This window comes from Tympanuchus pallidicinctus, unplaced genomic scaffold (genome assembly GCF_026119805.1).
Source record: "Tympanuchus pallidicinctus isolate F22 unplaced genomic scaffold, pur_lepc_1.0 scaffold4, whole genome shotgun sequence".
In the NCBI taxonomy this organism is placed as follows: domain Eukaryota; kingdom Metazoa; phylum Chordata; class Aves; order Galliformes; family Phasianidae; genus Tympanuchus; species Tympanuchus pallidicinctus.
In genome coordinates, this window is record NW_026294758.1 from 32,770,951 (window position 1) to 32,795,194 (window position 24,244).

A 24,244-nucleotide genomic window follows, 5' to 3' on the forward strand; every position below is an offset into this window, starting at 1 on the left:
GGCAGAAGCTGAATGGAAGCTGAAGTACACTTTTAGAGTAGTATTTAGTGTCAACAGCAAAATGAGTTCAACAGATTAACTTCCTCAAAAAGTTAATTCATTATGCTTTTAAAAGCACAAGCCTGAGTTTAAATAAAATAAAGAATCAGTCTGCGATGCAGTCTGATTTTAACTGCACATCAGTTACCAGATATGCAATCAGATATCATATTTAAATAAACTATTTTATTTACAATTAAAATTTTTTTCAGTATGCAATGCTCACAAAAGGAAACATGATTCATTTGTGCTGAGAAAGAAATCACAGTTTTCAAGAATAACTCATAATTACTTTTTATTTTTGTCCCACCCATATATTCTCATACCGAATAGTCACAGGTATAAAAAATAGAGGCAACAGTGAGCATGAACGGCACTAAGTTGTTCTTGTAACTCGCTAGAAAACACGCATTTAAAAATATAAACATTTTTACTTGCACATAAAAATTATTAACACTAAAGTATGTCCAGACCACACCTTCCAGTAAAGACATAACAATAGTCTATATAAATCAATAAAAGAGAGGAAGCATAATGACAGATGAAATTTGTGCCATCATTTAATATGCTGGAGATTTCACACCAAGAGACACAGGTAACAAGCAAAAATTGGTCATCCACATTAATTAAGGTGAAGAACTCACTGGCATACAATACCAAAAAAAAATTGGAAGCTTCACAGCTCTATAGTCAAACTGATCAAAATCATGTTAACATAGATTCTGACAGGATGTGTAAAGGCAGGAAATGTGAGTGAAGGAGGAAAACCGCTCACTACTATTGCCAACCGAGGAATATCAGCAGGAATAATAAGATCTAGAATTATCATCATTCAATAAAGCAAGTTTACTCAAAACATTTAAAAATAATTTTATCTCAATTTAGTTTGTCATAGCTTCGTAATGATATATAGCACAGGCAATGTGAAATGTAAATTGAGGTTATTATAAATAGGAATTCATCACTTTGCCTTCAAATTTATAGAGGTATCATGTTTCACAGCATATTGCTGAAGTTGTATATATTTTCATCTTCATTTAACTAATAAAATAATTCTAGCACAACTCATGTAGAAAACTATCATTTTACTACGTTAAAAGATGTAGCAGAAGATGGTTCATCTGAGTCATCTGAACTGTATTTTCTCCATAAAAAGTTTTCATTTTTTTTCCAAAGAGAATTTTCACACACTTCTCTCTTTTCTGTCACTCGTGGATGAGGTGCTCTTTCACATAGCTCCTCTATAACTGTCATATCTGTGAGCTTTCTGAGGCTCTCCTCATTCTGCTCATTCAGCATGTCCCAGAAATCTTTTGGTCTCTCCTTTGATTTTTCTATTTGCCCTGAAGGGATTCTCCGTGGTGATTCTGTAGTTTTTTCCCCACTATTTCTGAAGAGAACATTGAGAATAGAGGTATCTCCAAGTAAGTCAAGAGAAGACTTTTTGTCAGCCTTAGCTCTTCTCTCCCTGTTTTCTGACAGAGACAGGGATCTTTTTCTTGGCAGCCCTGCTACTTCTGGGTCCTGCTGTCCTTCAAAGCTTTTTACAGACAGCACCTCAATTATTTTCGATTTCCTGTTTAATGAACCAGATGCTATAAAATCCTTGAATGTCTGATTGTTACTCCTCTTAGTATGTTGAGTTGCAACAATGGGTGATTTTTTATATTTCACATCAACACGCATAGTATCTTGCAAGCATGAGTCACTGCAAAGTTGCTCTACTTCACAGCTTCGCTGGTTCTGCAGTTCTGTAGTTCCACTCAGAAGAAATTCTTTAGCTGATGAAGGTCCAGACTTGCATCTTCCAGAATTAACAACACATTTTCTTTTCCTTGATTTTCTTGCAGCCGCATCTCCTTCTTCAGAGTCATGTGCAACTTCTGCTGGTACTTCCATTGGAAACAAAGAGTCATGTGCAACTTCTGCTGGTACTTCCATTGGAAACAAAGACTCAACTTCTGGATGCTTTGAAATGTAAAATTCCCTCAGCAACTTCTGCCGGGATTCTGATGTAGCCTTTGCAATATGTTCTGCAAGTTCTTCCATTGATCCCATTTTAAAGTGGGATACAATTTCCTCAAATTGTCTCCTGTAAGTAATCAGAAAGGAAAATGTTTTATTCTGACATCACAAATTAGGAAAAAAGAAGCTTTTAAGCAATTCATTACACTGTTCTATTTCACATATCCCAAAAAGTAATCATTAAAAGTAACTTCCTTATTAGGAGCCATATTTGTTTTTATTAGTGAAGAAAGAATAATGACTGTAGAACAACTAATTCTGAAACCCAAAATCTCAAGTGATTTTCTGAGCTTATGTTCTGAAGACACATCAACTTTCAGTGTAGGTAAGATTACGTGCCAAAGGGCCGGAATTCAGAAGGTACTTATCTGCTGAAAGAATTTAGATAGAGAAACAGTAGAATTCTGGGGGGGAGGGGAAGACAGCAGAACAGTTGTTAAAACTCCTTAAAAAAAAAACTTGCTAAATAACAGTTTGGTGAATACCATCAGATGAGGCAGAAACTGTCCCTTCTAGTTAGCTGTAAGTACTTGCCTTGTGCTCAGAAGCCAGTGTCTAACTATACATTAGTCTAATCAAATTTAGCCACAGTCTGGGGTCAAGCTACTTAGCCGGAAGGCTGGAGGTGTGAGTTTATACCTCCTTGTCAGACGCAGTATATGAAATGCTACCTTTCCTGCAAGAGGGCTCCAGCAGATTGAGGACAATGAGATGTAATCCTCCTTAATCCCAAATACTGCTTTAGTGATTGGCTCCCACTACCTTCTTTATGCACAACCTCTGTAGACAGTTTCCCAATCAATCTTGCAACTACAGCAGACCAAGCTGAGGAATCCTGTCATCTTAATTCATTATACAGAGGATTTAAAAGTATTAAGAAATCTAGCAGCAAGCTAGGTACTAACATCTGACTCACTTAACATTTAAGACAGAATGTATTAAAGCTAGACATGACTTAGCATTTTCTAAGAAATTCCTTCTGCCTTTGAAAATTGTATCTCAATAAGTTACTGATAACAATGATTACAGTTTTGAATATTTTTAGCAGAAAGAGTTCTTCTCTTCCTACCTCTTACATGTTTAAAATTTTCAGTATCTAAATCAGTCTGACACTTTATCAGTAATGATTTGGGAAACTATGATCAGTTGGCTAACAGGAAGTTGAACAATATTATCGGAATATCAACTATCATAAGGTAATTTTCTTGGCAAAAAGACAATTTAAAAATATATACATCTCAGTTCTATAGGTTAGCCTAATTAACAACAGTTTTTTCCTTTCTTTTTCTGCATATCACCTGGTTATTGTTATTGAATTTCTATGTATGTACCAATGGAAATTAAGCATTAGTATTATTAATAGCAACCGTCTGGGGAAAAAGGAAAAGTGAGGAGACAGAAAAACTCTTAATTTTCCAAGGGATATTATTAAATCTTATAAACTTATTTAAAAAGTATCAAAAACCATTAAGCTCCACATTAAAAAAAATAATGTTTAATCTTTCTACAGTCTTTTAATGAAAGTGATGAAATCTAGACAAAACCAGTAAGCTGTCAGAGGCTGCCACTATAAAACTTTGTTGTTTCTATACTGTTTAAGCATTAGCTCGTTATATTGCATGGTGCATATCCCATGAATATTGTGGTGACGACATCTGCACAGCAATGTGTGACAGATCAAATTAACAAATTAAACTGACTTGTGGGTTAAATTCATTTTGTTAATCAATTATGTTTCTTTCTGTAAAGTTAGAGTGGAAGTTTCGTATTAGTTCTGCTTTCGCCCCCCAAAAAACCAAAAACATCAGAATTCCCTGGGGAAGGTAGAAACACAGAGAACATTAATTTTTCAAGCTTAGAATTTTACTTTATCTTCATCAAAGTAGTCTCACCTGCGGATTTCTTTGGGTGTTTTTCCAACCAAGAAGGTGACTGAGCCCACTCTGTGTACTTCAGTGTTTCTTTGGATCACTGGATGCAAAATGTACAGGTTATGTCGGTTACTGTTCACCATAATTCCATGCTCTGTCTTCATAATGTTCTTCTCTGCTATCACTTCACCTGTCTTTTCTTTAGCTTTCTAGCAAAATAAGAAATGCAAATTGTCAAAACAGCTGTGTCTGAAAGGATGATTTTATGACTGCTCCTGTCTTCACATGGACTTTACAGTTTGTGCACTAAGACTGGGATTCAGAGATTCACTGAAAGCTCCTTACTATATTACATGCTTCCTTGGGACAGTGAAGGGAAGTATTAGTTCCCTAAGAGTAAGGCTTTTTTTTTTTTTTTTTTTCCAAATAAATTATGAAAGATCATTACGTTCTCTAAAGCATTAACTAGTGTTACAAAAATAATCTCAGAAGCTCTGAATACTATTGTAAAATAGAAAAGAAGAATGTGTCTGTAAGTTGCACTACAAGTAGATACATTGTACCTTCCTGGATTTATTTAGCAAAGTCTAGGATTATTTAGATTCATCACTTTCTGCATACTAATGTGTGTTTCACAATTTGTGCACATTACATAATCATAACTGATTGTAGCAATTTAACACTCAAAGAAAAACTGTAACCACAACACTACAAAATGAATATCACTAATAATATACGGTGTACTATTATGTGTAATCACATAAATAATCGTATTGGTATCAAAGTTAAGATAAGAAAATTTTTGTTAATATTGAAACCTCTAACAAAAATAGTGAGAATTGCAAAGATACCTTGGAAAGCATTACCATGCTTGCCTGAAAATGAAGAGGAAACAATTACACATGGTACTTACACTATGCTATAGATAAGATTAAAAGATACAGTAGCAGTCACAATGATTCCTAAATGGAGAAAGTCAATCCTAATCATAATGGCCATTAAGAGAATTCAAGAAGTCTGTGTTACATATTGACCCATCATACACTGACAGCCAATTCAGAAACCCCTAAATCCTTGTAACCATTTCTCCATTCCCCAAAAGGACTATAATAGTGGGGCAAAACAGATTTTTTTTTTCCTCCAATAATAAGTCAAGCAAAAAAAAAAAAAAAGAACTGCTTAGCAATATCCTCTGTCCCCCTACAGATACTGTCCAAAAGACGAAAAAACAGTGTTCACACCTTGTCACTTCCAGTTCAAAATTTGCTTTTGGATCTACGATGTTTCTTTGCAATGTGTCTCTATTTGATTCACACCCACTTCTTTTAATTCCATGGGCTGTTCAAAATGTTCTTCTGCTTTAGGGTCTCACAGCTGTTCTCAATCCATGACTTTGGCAAATAACCTCAAACTAGCATAGAGAAAGACATTAAAACTAAGGGACCTACAGGCATAAATTCTCTCTGTTTAAGCTATATGAACAATTCCAAACATCACAATTTAATTGCAATATTAAATTATAGTAAACAAAACTGAAACCAAGTCTCCCATCAAGATTAAAAAAAAAACCTGTTGATCTTCCAGTGATGCTCTGATAATAGCAACAAAATTAACACTGAAATAGCAGATATCATCTACAGCCTACATTCTATAGTTACCTCGTAATTCTGCACACTATATAAACAACTTAAAAAAAATATTTGGATAATATAGATAACATTGAACAAAGCAATATGAGTTTTAAAATAAATATATTTTGTTGGAATTATTTAATAAAAAGTATTTTAAGCATTCAGTCTTCAGTGTAACAAGATCTAGTGTACTTGTCACTCTTTCAGGAAATCAGGATTGTATCACTTTATTGTAGAATACAACCGTAATCATGTCAATGTCTGCCTTAGAAGTATTTTAAACACCCCAAAAAGCACATTAATCTGTCTCTTATTAAACAAGACCAAAATATATAAGAGAGCCTTACTTCAGTTTATATATCTGTTCAAATGCAGAAACTAAAAAGCACTTTGAGAAAAAAAAAAAAAAAAAAAAAAAAAAAGATGTTTTGTTAACACAATATTAGTCATAAAATTAGTTATCTTCTAAAGAATCAAAAATACTATAAAAAGTCTTGCTAATTACTAATCACTTCACAAATAACATATTCAATTCTGGAAGTACAAAACTTAAGTAGAGTGAACAGCATTGCTAAACCTGAGAAAATAACATCAAAATACAACTGTATATACACAGTTTTCTTTCTTCTACCCAAATTAGCTGCTCACAGATTTTTCATGAAGGTAGAGAAGGCAAGTAGGAATAAATCACCTGATACAAGTTACAAGTGAACAAGAGGTGCAATAGCTAATGCTAGCGGCTCCTGTATTTTTACTTTTTGAAAATCTTATCACAGCTCTCTAAAACAAAAGCCAGTTACTTAAATAGTGCACAGGCTTAAATACAAATGACTCCACTGAACTTGAAAATGTTTTTGAAGATTTGCCCGTTTTGAAGATACAGCCCCAACCACTGATTTTTTTTTTATTTTTAAAAGATTACTGTGATGTCTCAGTGGTATCTTAAGGGTCCAATCTGAAGTTTGTTATTCTGAATAATACACGGTTAAGGCTCTAAGTATAGTTTAGGTTTCTGTGCCTCTAGATGAAAAAAAGATTGTTTCCTTCTCCTAGCACTGTTGCTAAAGAAGCTGTTTTGCTTTTGTTTGAATATGACATCATGTATCACTTGTTAACTCTGCACTGATTCTTCCCACTCAGAAGCCACTTTTTTCCTGTTTCTCTGTCAGTTCCTGCTTTCTAACTTACCAATCCTATTTTATGATGAAAACTACTTTAAAATAGCTTTTCTCTACCAACAATTCTTTCTCTACCATCAAACCATTGTGTCTTCTATTATAGCAAAGTTCTTAGACAAAATTCTATCAACATAATATTCAGATTCATAAGCCCTGGTCTTGAGCACCTGTACTGTCACATATGTCATATACCTTAAGCAACTTTACCATGACTGAAATTAATGGAAGTGGACTCAGGTAGGAACCCCAGACAACTGTTCTTACATCACTAATGGTAATACATTTGGCAACGTATTTATACTTTTGAATAAGAGGCCCTTTATTAATTAAAAAGACCAGAAGAATCAAGTGAAAGAAACAGAAATCCTTTCCAAAGGAAGCATTCTGTGCATTAGAAGTGTGCCTTATCATTACTCAACTTATAGTACTGTAAATTAATTAATTTACTACAAGTGTTATTGAACTTCTCAGAAGACCATGCTACTGACGTAAAATCAGAAGACTGTGTTTTCAGGTCATTACTGGAAACCATGAAGACAATGATAATGGTCCATAAGCATATATCAGAAATGGAAATTAAATAGTTATTTAACAGAAAGTGTACAATTGGTAAGAACTTCTTTTCCCCCCCTCTAAATCAATACAAGTAACTACAGAAAATGTAAACCATTGTAACACAAAGAAAGGAAGAACAACCAAAAAACTCAGACTGTAGAAATAGCAAGAGAAATTTTTGCTCCTGGAACAAAGGCTCCACTAGTACCCAAATGAATGATAATACATATTTCTCTCACTTTAAAATGTAAGTATGTTTAAAAATTTGGAATACACAACTATGGACAAGCTGCTCCAAATGACAACTAAAACCACAGTATAGAAGTCCAACATAATTCTTGCCAAACTTCATGTCAAACACAAACATACTGTATACTAAAAATGTGCTGTTCGCATATTGCATTGCATATCTTCTGATTAGCCCTCTGTAATATATGCGATATAAACCTAAAGGAATTAAAATATCATACAATATGTGTTAAAGGTACTAAAAAAAAGGGATTGATAGCAGTAATGAAAGCAGTTTATCTTTACTGAATACTGAACAAAGACTATGTATTTGCAGTGCACACTCTGAAATTTCCACTGCTCCACGTGGATGTTTTCCTTAAACCTGAGCACATAGTTTATCCAAAATCCAATAATTATGTGTATATACACATATAGAAATACCTGCATCTTTTATATATTACTGCATTGTTCACATTTTCTCCTTTCTGAGTTATTGGAAGGGAAAACAAATTCCATATAAAAAGATAGGATCTACCAATGAACTATATTGTATTACTAACTGTGATAATTTTACTGTTTTCTAGAAAACTTAGCAATTCCTCTTCCTCAAGAACATCTCCACGTGAAGTCCAGGAGAAATAGACAATTTATGTATATTATTTACAAATATAAGACATACAAAGGGCCAGAGATGCAAGTTATTTTGCAGAAGTAATGGTTACTGGATTAAAAAAATTACATGAAAAAAAATGTTATACTGAAGTAAATATCCCACTAAATATAAATAAATATAAATTAAAATAACAGTTAAAAGAAGTACAGTAAAATGAAATTACAGAACACTATTGTAAACTAGGGAAATCAATGTCAAAAAGCACAGACATGTCTTTCCATCTTATACTTATTCTCTTATCATTTATTGCACTAGCTCTAAAGATGCCTCCACATAAGGCAACAGGACAGAAAACTGATCGTTATGTCAATGCACAGAAAATACATAGTTATAAAAGTACTCAGAACACCTCTGGACTTCCACCCCTCATGAAAGAACCTGCCAGAGAAAGCTTTCATTTCTACTTTTCAGGTTCCACCTAAGTACTGAGTTTTCAATTTTAATCACAATATATCTATCTTTTCTTACAAAAGATATTCTTCATTCCTTCTTCATTTGTCAGGTATGTCTCTTGTTCCTTAAACAATAAAGTTTTGGTTGTCAATAAAGAGTTCCCATTTCTTTAAGTTACATACAAGCTGTAATCAAGAGACCAGCATATATGGAAGCCTCTACATCTTAAGAATTCTATACCAGTACACATTACGATTCATTCTTCTCTAGTGGAATGGAGGCATGCAGTTGAAAATCAACCAGAAATTAAAGCAGTTACTTCTACTCCATCTTGAATCTGCAACAGCTCTTGAATCTGTTTGTTCTGTGTAGTTCCTGCTGCAGTTAAGAGTTTTTAGAGTAACATACATATATCCAAACTGATTCTTCTCTATCTTTGTTGGAACAATACCGCTTCATATGTTATTCATACTTAAGACATAAAAAGGCATCTTTACATTCTACGGCAATGAATAGAAATGTATGAGCATTCACACATGACTGGTCATGTTAAGTCTGTGACTTTCCTCTTCCTTTCTGCAGTCCCTTCAAGTAAAGCAACAGAGAAGAACGATCACCTTTATAAGTTCAATAAGACAAAAATGTGCGACAGAGCAGAAGAGCAGAGTCCAAGAATGAGACGAGTAGAGAAAAAGAGGTATAAACGTTCAGAGATTATACTTTTTTTCTTACGCCTGTAGCAATTCCTCAAGTCATCAGGCTTTGAAGACAATTAAGTTCCTTCAGAAATCTGAAAATGTTTGTGTAACTACTCGTCAACAGCAGTTGTATGGCTTCAGTAAGGCTTTGGGCACAGTCCTCCATAACAACCTTCTCTCCAAATTGGGAAGATAAGGATTTGACAGATGAACTGTTTGATGGATGAAGAGTTGCCTCTGAGATCACACCCAAGGAGTGGTGGCCAATGGCTCAATGTCTGCATGGAGATCAGTGATGAGTGGTGTTCAACAGGGGTCGGTGCTGGTATCAGTATTCTTTAATACCTTCATCAGTGACATTGACGGGGTGGGGGGGTCAAGCGCATCCTCAGCAGGTTTGCTGATGACAACAAGCTGTGAGATATGGTCAACACATCAGAAGGATGGGATGCAATCCAGACAGACCAGATAGGCTTGAGTAATGGCCCCAAGCAAACCTCATGAGGTTCAATATATCGAAATGCAAGATCTTGCACCTGGGTCAAGGCAACCCTCACTACCAACACAAGTCAGGGAATGAAAGGATTGAGTACAGCCCTGCTGAAAAAGACTTGGGGTACTGGTAGATGGGAAGCTGGACACGAGCCAGCAATATGCCCTCACAGCCCAGAAAGCCAATCATATTCTGGGCTGCATCAAAAGAAATGTGGTCCAAGGAGGTGATTCTGCCTTTGTACCCTGCACTGGTGAGGCCTCAAAAGTATTGCATCTAGATGTGGACTCCTCAACACAGCAGAGACACGGATCTGTTAGAGCACATCCAGAGAAGGGCCACAGAAATGATCCAAGGGGAGGAACAACTCCCCAGTTCGGACAGATTGAGATAGCTGAAGAAACACAGCCTGGAGAGAAAAACACTCTGGTAAGACCTGATAATGGCCTTTCGTTGTCTAGAAGGGGACTGTAAGAAAGAAAGGGACAGACTTTAGCAGAGTCTCTTGTGACAGAAGAAAGGGAAATAGTTTCAAACTATAAGGAAGATTTAGATTGGATATAAGAAAAAAGGTGGGTTTTTGTTTTGTTTCGTTTTTCTTTTTAATGATAAGTGTAATGAGACTCTGGAACAGGTTGCCCAGAGACACAGTGGATGCCCTGTCCTTGGAGACATTCAAGACCAGGCTGGATCAAGCTCAGAGCAACCTGATCTAGCTGTGCATGTCCGTGTTCACTGCATGGGAGTTGGACTAAATGACCTTTAAAGGTCCCTTCTACCTTAAACAATTCTATGATATCTCAGTATCTTCCTCTTTTTCACTGCCTCACTCAAGTATTATTTTATGGTAATATCTTGGCAGATACCAATTTTCAGCAGCAGTTTCCATCTGACACACAACTGAAACAATTTTACTGTCTTTTCTCTACACATGAAATCACCACTACCAGATGTGCAGGATAGCATCCATTGCACATTTTCATTGTTTACTTTCATTCCTACAAACAAGAAAGGCCTTCTCAAAACTTCAGTTGCATTGCAGTTACCTGATTTACAAAAAAGTATGAAAAAAATGAATTTAGTATAATTGTCCTTGAAAGTAACTCAGCTTGCAGCAACTAATAAAACTGTATGCCATAGTCTACTTTGTATTATTCCACTATCCTCAAAACTTGGGAAAATAGAAGACTTTTCAAATACATTCTGTTCCAGTAAGTATCACTAGGGCAATTATCATTATACTGACCAAGTGATTCTCACTCCATTTCAATGACATTGCCTATACTAGTTATAACGCTGTATTATTTCAGCTTATTTTTTTTCCCTTATACACTTTTTTCCTTATACATTTCTGTGCTTTTTCCTGGGAGTGTTCTGGATAATATAATCTACATTATTATGACCTTTCTATAAGCAGTTCTTGAACATATGCTATTTTTAGACACTGTTCTTTTTTTGTTGGCATTTTCTAAATTTGTCATTTTCTATATTATGTATTTCATACATAAATACTCTGAAATGCTTGTTATCTGACTGCTCAACCTTGGTCTCATCTTTTCTCTTCTACAGATATCCATATCAAACAAGAATTTATTCCTAAACTATTTTACCTATCAAGGAAAACAAAGTATAATAGTGTCTTTAAAAATGTCATGTAGCTTATCTAAAAATGAGGTCCTTAGTCAAAATCAAAGCTAGTCTTTCTTGAAATTCTAAAATATTCTAGGACAATTATACTTTATGAACTGAACAAAACTACTCAGGACGCTGGCTGTGAATTCCATGACAAAGATATCAGCAGAATAATTGCTGAAATAACATTCATAACGTCAGGTTTATCCCATTTCCAACTACTTCGCCAAAATACTCTGCCAACACACAAAGCAGGGAATACTCTTTTATATTTACCAGTGTACACAGAGATGAGTGTTAAGCTATGCCTGCTGATGAATTTACTGGAGTAATATGTAGTAAGTTTCCCTTGCTTGTCATGGTCAGCTTTTTTACTCATCTAAATGTAGAGTAAGGACTCAATGAATTCTATATTTTGCTTACTAGTGGAAAACAGACTACTACATCGGTTGAGGATGGATTGTTTTCTCTTTGTTCCACTTTAACTTCTGAGTTACACTGTTTCTTCTCCAATCATTTAACTGTAAAATTTCTCACTGGAGCAATTCCATTTAACTTACTGACTTGTGAACCGAATAAAAATATATAAATCTTATCACCTTATTTTGCACCGAGCACCTTACCATAAATAAAAGTACTTGTTACTGTTGAGATGAAAAGAGATAGTGAGCCTGCCTCAGAATTCAAAGCTAAGGCAACCATTTATTCCAGCAGAAGTCTGGATTTCCTTTGTACTCCCACTCCTTTAAACAGCACCAAATCAAGAAGTCAGACAAACACACCACACAGATAACGCAACAACATTCTTCACGGAATATCACATATGAATTCATCCTATTTAAAAATACCTACTGAAAACTATACTGACATAGTTAATTCCATTGAACTGAAACAGTAATTTCAGTAAAGCAGCATTATAGCTCAGACATTTGGGAACAATTATTTTAAAGCTGAATAGACTTCCCTATCCAGAAGAGGCAGGATAAGGGAATGTTATCTCCTAAAAGCCTACTTATTTCAAACTATTATCTAAACATGTTGAATCTGAAAACTGTACAAACTGCAATCAGAGTAACTATAACTGATACAGAGTCTTCATTTAAATAATCTACAAAATGTCAGTATAATACAGGTGTGATAAATATATAACACAACTTAATAACACAACTTTTGTATTAACAGCATTCTCAACAGCACTTAAACCTGCATTGCAAATACAAAGAGCATGTTTTTTCTTAGTCTGAACAGCATGCTTAGTTCTCTCATTTACACCACATTGCAATAACATATAGAAGGGTTTACCATTAATCCAGGTTTTACTACAAAGCATCTCTGTCAAACACTGGCAAGACTGCCAGACGTCTGTCATCTAACTCAGAGGATTAAGTCTTTTTTTATAGTGAGATTCTTGTACCAATTTACAAAAATGCAGATATAGTTTCTTAGAGCTAGTCACAGTCTATATTTTGGCCTGAATTCATGCCACAGAGGTTGAATATGACAGCTGGCAGGAAGCAGAGGGGAGAATACATCCTCCCCCTTTCCAGTCACCACATTTCTGTTGCCATAGTGATTAATCCTCCATTGAATGGCTGTCTTTGTACATTTCTTTTCAGTAAAAACTGAGTAAACTTAAATTGAAAATATGCATTTGACTAAAATAAAAGACTCCACATATTCAACAGGTACAGTAAAAGTTCTATGTGACTAATAGTTTTTCACACATTAGGAAGTGCAAGTTAGCAGGATATAATCAATTTTTTCAAACTATTCAGTATGCCCAGTTTGTATTTTTGACTTTTTAATAATGACCAAGCCTTCTGTAAAATCTTCCCCATACTCCAGTGCCCTTCATGTCTGCCAGATTCCTACTGAAGAAATAATTCATAATTTCAGTTTTACAGGAAGTAAAGGAAGTCTACTTCAGACTTCTGCACCTCTGTAATATATTTCACACAGATTGTTTTTGTCAATTAACACAAAAAATCCATAGGAAATTAAGGAATGCAGTCATTTAATTCTGCATAGACGAGGAACATTATAAGAAGATATTTAACCTTGGTCCTCAGAAGCTTCTACTTCTTAACGCATGCAAGAAAAAGCTTTTCAGAAAACAGTGTAAGTTACCTAAAAAACAAGGTAACAAGCTAAAAACTAGGTAACTGCGACATGCAGTTTTATAGCCTGGAACACACTTGGAAAAAAATACTCTCAAAATACCTAATAGATTATTAACAACTTTTAGAAGATGAGAAAACTTTCATTTTCATCCACAATATTAATAATGTCAGAAGAATTATTGAGAAAGTATCACAAGAATGACTTTTCAGGCCTTTTTGTTGTTACCGTTTTTTTTGAAGATTAAAGTAACTTTACATCTACTCTAAAAATTGTATTGTGGCTTTAAAAGAACGTGAAGTCTGATCAACAGATTCACATTTTTTATTTTACAAGTTTTTGTTTCCAATATCTTTCTTCAGTACCTTGTAGTTATACAAGATAGCTGAACACTAAGCATTTTCTTAATAGATGAAGTGACAGAGAAACTCTCCCACTCATTTGATGAGAGTTTCTGACCAAGTCTATTTGCAGAGATTTGAACTGAAACTTAAATGCAGAACAAAGATGACTGAATGTCATTCAATCAGCCTAAAAGCTACACAGAAAAACCAGGTTACTTACTCCAGTATATATAATTGTCATCCTTACACTTCTACAGAAGATCACTTATTAGAAATAATTGTCTGTCAAATAGCAGATTAACTGTCTTCTGTGTCTTCATGTCAAATGAATGAGGAAGGAACAAAGACTACCTTTCAGTAATATTCACTGTCTGTCACATTAAACTACAGGCATTTTCTACTTTCAGGTGCTTTCAGAACACTGAAAGCTGATGTGATACACTGTGCCAGATGGTACCAGACAGCTGACTTTCATTTCTGTCCTCAGTTTAGGACTACAAACTGCAACCTAAGAGATACATCTGACTGCTCAAAGACACTTAGGTTCTGCAATGTCCAATGTATTTTGAGAACTACAGAGGATAGATGTAGTGGAAATTACTTTAAATCCACTGTTATACTCTAACAAGGGATAATCTGTTCCTCCAAAATTTTTTCAGCTATCAGCCATATGTCTTCACAGAACAAAAATCTCTGGTTTTGTTTTGACTACTGAGGCTCTTTAACACCTCTGTCTAACAGGTGTCTGTTCAGTGATGCTCCAGCACCTTCCACATGAACAACACTATTAGAAACACCAGCTGTTTAGGGGAAATTATCATACAACAGCAAGTTCCACTCTTCTGTCTCTTCTTCCCAAAATCTACATTGATTGGACAGGGCCAGTTGTGGTTGACAGAATTTGGACAATTTTCAGACATGAGATAGTAGGTACGATTCACGGTAACAATATTTTAATGAAGAACTCATAATGCTAATTATTCCTTAAAGACAGAAAACTAACTATGGTAATATCATGTTTATCTAAAAAAATATAACTGTTAGTCTTTTAAGTACCCATCAAATTATTCTTGAAAAGTAAGGCTTTTATCCACTGCTACTGTACAACAAGACAACAGTCCCTCTCTTCTTTGAAAACGCTGCTAGATTACAACCGTTTATTCAAGAGCACGTGATTAAAAAGCACTGCCACATTCGCTGGCTGCCACAATCATCAAATACAATCTTCAAAAAGTTATTCTTTCTGAATTCCGAACATGGACAGCATTGCCTTTGATAAGTCATCCAATATATGGATATTTCTTGTGTCTAATTCATGCACACTCTATATTATTACATTTACTACTTTCACACTTTTTCTTATCTTTCACAGCTGACCTTAAGAGCTCTCATCATGTTTTACTTCCAATGACAAACTTTATATCTGATTGCTGTTACCTAACTGAATTTTCAGTGGTCATAATTGAGGATACCATATTATAAAATTGAACATTCTAAGCTAATCAGTTTACACAATTCACTTGAAAACAAGTAGAAATTGAGAATATGTCTGCACTAATAACTCCGCAGAAAGAAGAGTGCAAGTTTTACAACAGACTATCCTGGTTTCAGATTGAACAGGGCTGATTTTCTTAATCTGATTTGATGCTATGTCAACGGTTTACAGGCTGGTCCGGCCCAGTTCCGTGTCCAGCAGGGTGGAGGGATCTGTGGATCCGCGCCTCTGGGAAAGGGGAAGCAGGGGACCCCAAAATACTTGAAAACAAGAGCAATAATCTGAGGTGGAACAAATGATTTTACTAAATATAGTATTAGTAAAATACAATGAGAGAGAGACAGTCTGAATTGTATAGACCTCACCACAATGCTGGGGTGAGAAGTGTAGTCCAGTTGAGTGACTGAACAGACGGCGAAGTGCAGGCGGTGAAGCGCAGATAGCGAAGCGCAGACAGCGAAGCGCAGGTGAAGAAGAGGAATCAGGTGACCTTGCATGGAGTTATATCCCCTTGCTAACCACAAAGCCTCCTGGGGAAATGCAGTTCTTCTCCGTCGGACGAACATTCGGCAGATATCAAACCCCACCCCCAGTGCATTACATGATGTTATGGTGTGGAATACTGATGACCAAAAATCATAAAACCATGACATGCTATGTTTTGGCTTCAGGAGAAAAACAATGCTGACTACCAGGAACTGGGCAGGGACAGAACCAGAACAGCTGCCCTAAGCTGGTCAAAAGGATATTCTAAACCATATGACATCATGATTAGAAAACTGCAGTAAGTAGAGAAGTGGTGCTGATTCTCACGGTCCGGCTTAGGCATTAGTTAGTGGCTGGTGAGTACTTCTGTTGTACATCACATAATTATCATTACTATTATTTTTCATCATTTTCTGTCTTAGTAATTTACCGTAATTTGTAGGTAACTTAACTTACTACATTAGTTTTTATGCTTCAGCAATAACAAATTAATGAATCTATGAAGGAATAATGGAGGAAGGGTCACGTCACTCCCATTAATAAGAAAAGGAGCAAGGAGGATCACGGGAACTATAGGCTGGTAAGTCTCACCTTTGTGCCTGGGAAGATCATGGAACAGATCATCCTGGATGACATGCCTGATCATATGAAGAATGAGTGTGTGATCCGAGACAGCCAGCACGGCATCACCAGGGGAAGGTCATGCCTGACCAATCTGGTGGCCTTCCACGATGGAGTGACGGCACTGGAGGACAAGGGGAAGGCGACCGATGTCATTTACCTGGACTTGAGCAAGGCCTTTGACATGGACCCCAACCCCTTCCTTATCTCCAAATTGGAGAGATGTGGATTTGATGGGTGGGTCACTTGATGGATAAGAAATTGGTTGAAAGGCTGCAGAGGGTGGTCATCAATGGCTCTACGTCCAGGTGGAGGACACCCTCAGCAAGTTTGCTGATGACATCAAGCTGAGTGGTGCGGTTGACACAGTAGAAGGAAGGGATGCCATTCAGAGGGATCTCGACAGGCTGGAAAGGTGGGCCCAGGTGAACCTGATAAGATTCAACATGGCAAAGTACAAAGCTTTGCACTTGGGCCAGAGGAATCCCAGGCATCTGTACAGACTGGAAGGAGCGGTCCTTGAGAGCAGCCCTGCAGAGAAGAACCTGGGGGTCTTGACAGACGAAAAACTGAACATGAGCCAGCAGTGTGCTCTAGCAGCTCAAAAAGCAAATGGTATCGTGGGCTCCATCAGAAGAGGGGTGACCAGAAGGGACAGGGAGGTGATTGTCCCCCGCTACTCTGCTCTTGTGAGGCCTCATCTGGAGTACTGCGTCCAGGTCTGGAGCTCCCAGTACAAGAAAGACAGGGAGCTGACTTCAGGACAAGGGGAACCTGTTTTAAGTTGAGGAAGGGGAGATTTACGTTGGATGTCAAGAGGAAATTCTTTACAGAGAGAGTGGTGAGGTGCTGGAACAGGTTGCCCAGAGATGCTGTGGAAGTCCTGTCCGTGGAGATGTTCAAGGCCAGACTGGATAGGGCCTTAGGCAGTCCGGTCTACTATCGAATGTGGAGGTCAGTGGCCCTGGATGTGGCAGGGAGGTTGGAGATTCATGATCCTTGAGGTCCCTTCCAGCCCTGGCTATTCTGTGATTCTGTGAATCTACTTTATCTATTGCAGGTAGAAAACAAGATCGCTTTTTTTTTTAATTTTGCTTTCCAGTCTCTTAACTTTTCTGTTCTTATTCACCTTATTTCCACAATTTTGTTTGAATTCTTTAGTTTCAATGGCTAAAGCGTAAAATGTCATAGGAATTTAGTGAAGCCAAAATGTAACTGCTCATTCAACACCAAGAATTTAACAAAATGTCAGTATTCTCAAATAAGGTTGTCTTAGTTGTTTATCACTCTTTTTTCTTATTACTTGTTATTATGTCACTTATTACTCCTGTCACTCTAGATTCATATGCAAGCAAAAAACAAATGTTCCACCCAGTTTTCAAGATTTGCAGGAAAGACAGTATTTCCCAACATAAAACGCATCCACATCACTGGAATACTTCATTGATTTTTAGCGTTGTTGCATCTCTTTCCCAGATATTATTACATGAAAAAAATGTATTTAAAGGCAACACATCTCATTACAAACAGACTGCAATAAAAAGCAGGAAGACAAAGTTGGGATAAACGACCTGCACAGCACAAAGGATATTATACTTTTGTCCAAAAGAGGCCTATCTATGAAATGAAAATATACTTTTGTGACCACTCCTACTTACAAATCAGACAATTTGATTATATATGCTTAAAATCAAATAAATATTATTAAAGCATCACTAATATGCCAACAAATACAATTTTGATACGCTAAAAAAATTATTTAAGAATGTGATAATTCAAAGTGAACAATAATGGCTACACAACCATTTCAGACATATTGTTAGAATAACGACACTAGAAAGCAAAATCAGTAAGAAATTTCAGCTGACAAAATTTTTTTTAAGAACATCAGATAACAGTTAACATCGTAGGGTTCAATAATATAATTTTTATTTTATTATATAATAATACAATAATTAATAATATAGTATTTCTCTAAGATAGTGATGTAATATTAAAGTGTAATTGTTTTAATTTCCATGTAATAACATTTTAATCTTTAAGTGTAATTAAAAAAAAAATCTATTTGAAATCAGTACTCTTTAAAGGACAAAACTATTCGCTGCTCAGATATGTTCTGCCCTAAACTGACGAGAAACAAGTGAAAAATTATGATGGCTGAAACAAAAACATTGATGTTTCTCTCAGAGTAATGTTTTTCAGAGAACATCTTCTGAAATTAACATAATGAAGAAAGAAAAATATTAGCAGCCGCTTTCTAGGTAGATAGTTTTTCAAAGATTTCTATGAGTCCGTAATGGCTATTTTTCAAAGCAGAGAACAACGAATTCCAAGATTCACATTTAAGAAAAGGCAGTGATTTAGGAATATTTCTAGAGTAATGCCTCTATGTCAAAGTAAGAAAAGCAAATGAAATCAAGAGGTAGACTTTTCCATATTTACTTGTGGTTTTTTCTTGCCTAATTTGGTCTCCAAGAGAATTGCTGTTATTGTTGCTTCCAAAATGCCTTATACTGATTGACAAGTTAATCAAAACAAATTAATTTACAATACTTGTAAGTCATACAAACTTTAGGTGACAGAACGTAAGTTACACAAACAACACAACTGAACTTGCACAAAGTAGTTTTGGAGATAAATGGGTCAACAGACACTTGCAAAAAGCAGTGCCTTAAAAGTATTAGTTTATTTATATTGATTTTTATTTATGTTGACAGCCACTGTCATTAAGTAAGCATCTTTCCAGAGTATTCCTGAGTATTTTTGATCTGCTTTTCTGTTATTCTAATGCAAATGTACTAGAACTGAAGAGGCTTCTCTTTCACTGGCCAGTCTGTCTGATCTTCCCAGTGTAAAAATCCCTGCAAATGGCTCACCTAACTACAGTACATCAGCAACACTGGAAGAAACTCTTCTAGCCACTGCAGATGTTCAACACTCCAAATGACAAAGTCTGTCATTTCTATAGTGATTGTCAGAATGTTTGTAAAGACTGAACTGCAGTCTGTATCCATCAATTACTCATTCTATGTCAGTAGTTTAATTTGTGAATCACAGAATCACAGAATCACCCGGGTTGGAAGGGACCTCAAGGATCATGTAGTTCCAACCCCCCTGCCTAGCAGGGCCACCAAACATACACATTCAGATCAGGTTGCCCAGGACCCCGTCCAACCTGGCCTTGAACACGTCCAAGGATGGGGCATCCACAACCTCCCTGGGCAGCCCGTTCCAGGGCCTAACCACTCTCCTTGTAAAGAACTTCCCCCTAACATCCAACCTAAATCTTCCCTCCCTCAACTTGGATCCATTTCCCCTAGTCCTGCTGTTGTCAGCCCTTTTGAAGAGTTTACTCCCCTCCTGGGTGTAGGTTCCCTTCAGGTATTGATAGGCTACAATGAGGTCACCCCGCAGCCTTCTCCAGGCTGAACAAGCCCAACTCCCTCAGCCTGTCCTCATAGGGGAGGTGCTCCAGCCCCCTGATCATCTTAGTCGCCCTCCTCTGGACCCTTTCCAAAATCTCAATGTCTTTCTTGTACTGAGGGCTCCACACCTGGACACAGTACTCCAGACGGGGCCTCACAAGAGCCGAGTAGAGAGGGACAATCACCTCCCTGTCCCTACTGACCACCCCTCTCCTGATGGAGCCCAGGATCCCATTTGCCTTTCGAGCTGCCAGAGCGCACTGCTGGCTCATGTTAAGTCTCTCATCCATCAGGACCCCGAGGTCCTTCTCTGCCGAACAAGTAATCATCCCAGAATACAGAAATATTTATCATAAGGCAAACAACAGCGAAGTGTCCAAATAATTAGAGTAGATTAAAAACATAATCAGAAAAAAACCATACAAACTATACCTGAATATATTCCAGACTTTATGTATTCCACATGTAATTAAACAAAATGTGTGACCAATGAAAAGCACAAAATATGTATTTTGCTGCAAGAGAGTACTCCCACTGAACTCCAGTTTTATGTTTCAGACATTAAGGACAGACTATAATGACCACTAACTTTACATATTATAGCAACCATGTTTCCAGCCTAAAAAAAGAAAAAGCTTCAATCTGACTTATGTTTGATTTTCTATGCCACTGAGATTCCCAGATGTGGTGTGGAAAGTGAAATTTTTGTTTACTAGGTCCAGTTAAAACTAAAGATTTCACATCACATCAAGATGGTACAGAATCTGATTACAAATACTCAGTCTTTACTCCTACCATTTATCTCACAAAAATCACACAGAGGATGCTATGCTGCACAATTCCCTGCTCTTTCAGAGCTGACTAACGTGAAAAACAAAACAAAACGAAAAAAACCACAAAGGTAATTGATTGGACCATTATTTGAGCCGCTTCCTCCTTCTCCAAGCCCAGTGACATTGAGCATTCATGGTGGTCATTAACAGACAAACAAGTTTGTTAGACTTTTTAAGATGAAAAATGAGGATATAAATAGAATAAAAACATTTCCCAAACATTTATCTTTACCTTGGCACTACAGACTGCTATATTAGCAGGGAGCTGGGAAAACTGCTTCAACTCAAATACGTCTCGCATTGCCCACCGGCTCAAGTGATTCTCAGCCTTGCTTGATCCAACCACATTCTGATTTGAGTGCATATACGCTACTTCTTGAATCCCATCTAATACATCAGAAGAAAAAGATCATCAAAGATTTTGGTTATTCCAAAACTCTCAAGATACACAGTTACACTCAAGAAAGATACTGCAATTAATTAATTATTAATAATTAAGTTTTATTTGAAACTTGTAACTTCTGTTACAATTTCATTCAACACTAGGTTTCTCAGCTCTCTTAATAAGAGATTAATAAAAAATCTTAATAAAATCATCAGCTTTATCCAGATAGTTTAATGCTGCTGCTATTTCATTACGGGGCTTCTCTAGATAAAGAACAAATTTCAAAGCATCTACTGTTCAAACAGTTTTTGTTTACTTGTGTTTCAAGATAAGTCACTAATCAAATGAAATCTTGCACGTGGTACTTCAAACTCTCAAGTCACATATAATTAAAAACTTAGGAAAACAAAAAATCCAAACCATCCCAGTCCAGACTTTTACAGTTTAAGTATTTAAATTTGTGAATTCTTAATTAAACATCCATCTTAGCATCTTTCAACAGATAAGTAAACATTCAATAAAATATTACAGAGAAGCCTATTTCTTTGGAAAATAGAATAGTTAAGCTAACAGGTAAAAAGAGCAATAGAGACATTACTAAGTAAGTTAGCAGTGCATTTATTAATTTATTTTAACAAAATCATATATAGAAGGAAGAACTTAATCTGCAGCAGAGACACTACTATTTAAGATTAAAAAAAAAACACAAGAAGTTAAATGACTATTTACCTAAATATCTGTCCATTGATTCCACATTTTGATTCTGATGGTCAAACTGAGCTCTATGCGTAGAACTTCTATGCACATCATAATTGCTAGATGTCATCTGTGCAATAGAGCGCATTCCATACTGAACAGGATGGAGCATTTTAGATCTGACCTGAACTCTACATCTCTGGCTTTTACACTTACAGCTCTTTTCTTGGGTATGAATCTTTTCAACCTGTAAGTTATCTTCAGAGGATGAAAATTCATCTACATTCTGAGAATCACTTCCTCTTTCTTTCCTCCAGGGCTTCTTTTTCTGAGGCAGAGATTTTGAGAATCTGCCTAGTGCACTGCTTTGTGTATGCCTTTGTTTCCCTTTCATGAAGCTGAATGTTCTTAACTTTCCTGACTCGGAGTCACAGGGAATTTCAATGTCATCAGACTCATCACTTATGTCACTTGCACCTTTCAAACCTCTTGCGCTGTTTTTCATGTTTTCAAAAGACATGATTTTGCTGAAATTTGATTTGGTACTATGGAATCCAAATTGCCTACGTTCTTCCTTAAGTACAAACTCATTTTTTTCTTCTAGTGACTCTTCACAATTTTCAGATTCTGTCGTCTGTATTTCAATTTTTTTGGTATGCATTGCTTGGGGGCTTGCTGGAAATTGGGTAGGAAAGATGACATCACAATTTTCTTCAGAACTGCTTTCAGTTTTCATTACTACATCACTTTGCCTTGAAATGCATAAATCCTCATTTTCTCTGTCCACCTCTTCTTCAGAGTCTGACAAAACAAGACAATCTGCTCTATACATGTCTTGTTTATCAGTTACATTTGGTAACTGAGCAGTTTTCCTGTGCTCCAAAATATGCATATAGCTTTCACATTTCTGAACATCATCACACTTGCTGTTGACACATGTTCTTACAGCCTGACCATCAGAACTTGAATGGTAAGAGTCATTACTACCACTTTTTTTTGTAGCTTCAGTTTCTCTCTGCAACAAGTTAGAGAATCCACACTGCACTAAGGAAAGCTGTCTCTTTGCTATCATTAAATTATTTGCACTGCAAGGCTTCTTTCTGTTATTTTTTTTCATGGAAATTTCCAGAATATCATCATCACTAAAATAATCATGAAAATTACTTTCTTCTCTCTCTAACTGCGCCTTAGTGCTTGAAGGACCTCTAGCTCCTCCATAATTTGGCTGTTCACACTGAAAAAAAAAGAAAAAGAAAATTACTTACACCAGGTAGATAGCGGAAAGTTTGGAAGATCTAAGTCTTAAGCAGAATAATAATGAAGATAACAATAAAAAAATATGTTTTCCAACAAAGTATGCTCCTGACTGCTAAAACAACTTTTGTTTTTCCAATCCACACCAGTATTTTTTTTTCAAAGCTTGTTGCATCTTTTCATCTTTTAAAAGTTTGAAAAGTGACCTCATGATGCACACATTAATACTATGCAAAGATAAACAATGGGCAAGCAGACAATAAAACATGGCAACTGCAGCCTCAGACAAAAGCATTACCAGCCTAGCAATATATTACTGCTACTGTTAGACTACACAGATTTTCATGCTCTGCTTTGTATCCCACAAAGTATCTCACATTTTCTGAACTGCCATGAGGAGGTTCTTCTTTTAACCAAGTAGTCACTGTCATGACTCCAGCTTCTACTTGCCCTTCCCTCTAAAAGAATAAAAAAAATACATATATAATTAAAACAGTACCTGTTCAAATTAATGAAGAAAGCCTACAAAAAAAAAAAAAAGTAATTTTTACTACAGAGGTATAAGTATTAAAAGCACAATCACTAAACCTCAGAAAAGGTTTTGCATTTTGACAATTAATTTTCTGCTATTTTAACCCAATCCATAAATTGCAGGACAACTTACACACTGCATAAATTGCATCTTATGCATACACTGTTTTTACACTTTTTTTCCATAGCAGAACAGCTGATACAGCTGAATTCAGTTTTGCTCCATATGCATTTCCATGTCAGACATCATCATTTTGTCAGACTTCCCCTTTGCTGCAATCTGCCACGTGGCAAAAAAATGTAACAAACTATCAGTGGGCAGGTTCAACTTCTACTGTCACAACACCAACATCCATCTCTAATATCATGAGCCAACAAAGTAACATAGGAGGCATTACTTTCAGAACAACCTCATAGTATAGGAACTGAACACTACGAGCGGATGGATAGAAAAAAGGCTAGAATAAAATTCCAAGAAGAAACTTTGTTGCAACAAAGATGCAGAATAGAAAGAAGTATATATAACACACACACTTAAATTGAATTTGCACTAGAACTGGGCCAATAGTCTTTAAAAAATAGAGTACATCTCCTTCCTGTACTTTTTTTCTGACAATAAAGCCTTATAAAATATATT

General features: G+C 36.1%; 1 protein-coding gene across 1 annotated transcript; it reads right to left on the bottom strand.

Moving 5' to 3' along the window:
• Nucleotides 1–205: 205 nt before the first annotated feature.
• LOC128089580 (DNA excision repair protein ERCC-6-like 2) lies at nt 206–23,823 on the bottom strand. The gene is made up of 6 exons (XM_052701153.1): nt 23,741–23,823; nt 23,454–23,534; nt 21,856–23,056; nt 20,974–21,128; nt 3,957–4,144; nt 206–2,131 (listed from the first exon to the last, which is right to left on the bottom strand). The coding sequence occupies exons 1-6, from the start codon at nt 23,765–23,767 to the stop codon at nt 1,120–1,122; spliced, it is 2,664 nt and encodes an 887-aa protein (XP_052557113.1). The 5' UTR covers nt 23,768–23,823; the 3' UTR covers nt 206–1,119.
• Nucleotides 23,824–24,244: the final 421 nt, after the last annotated feature.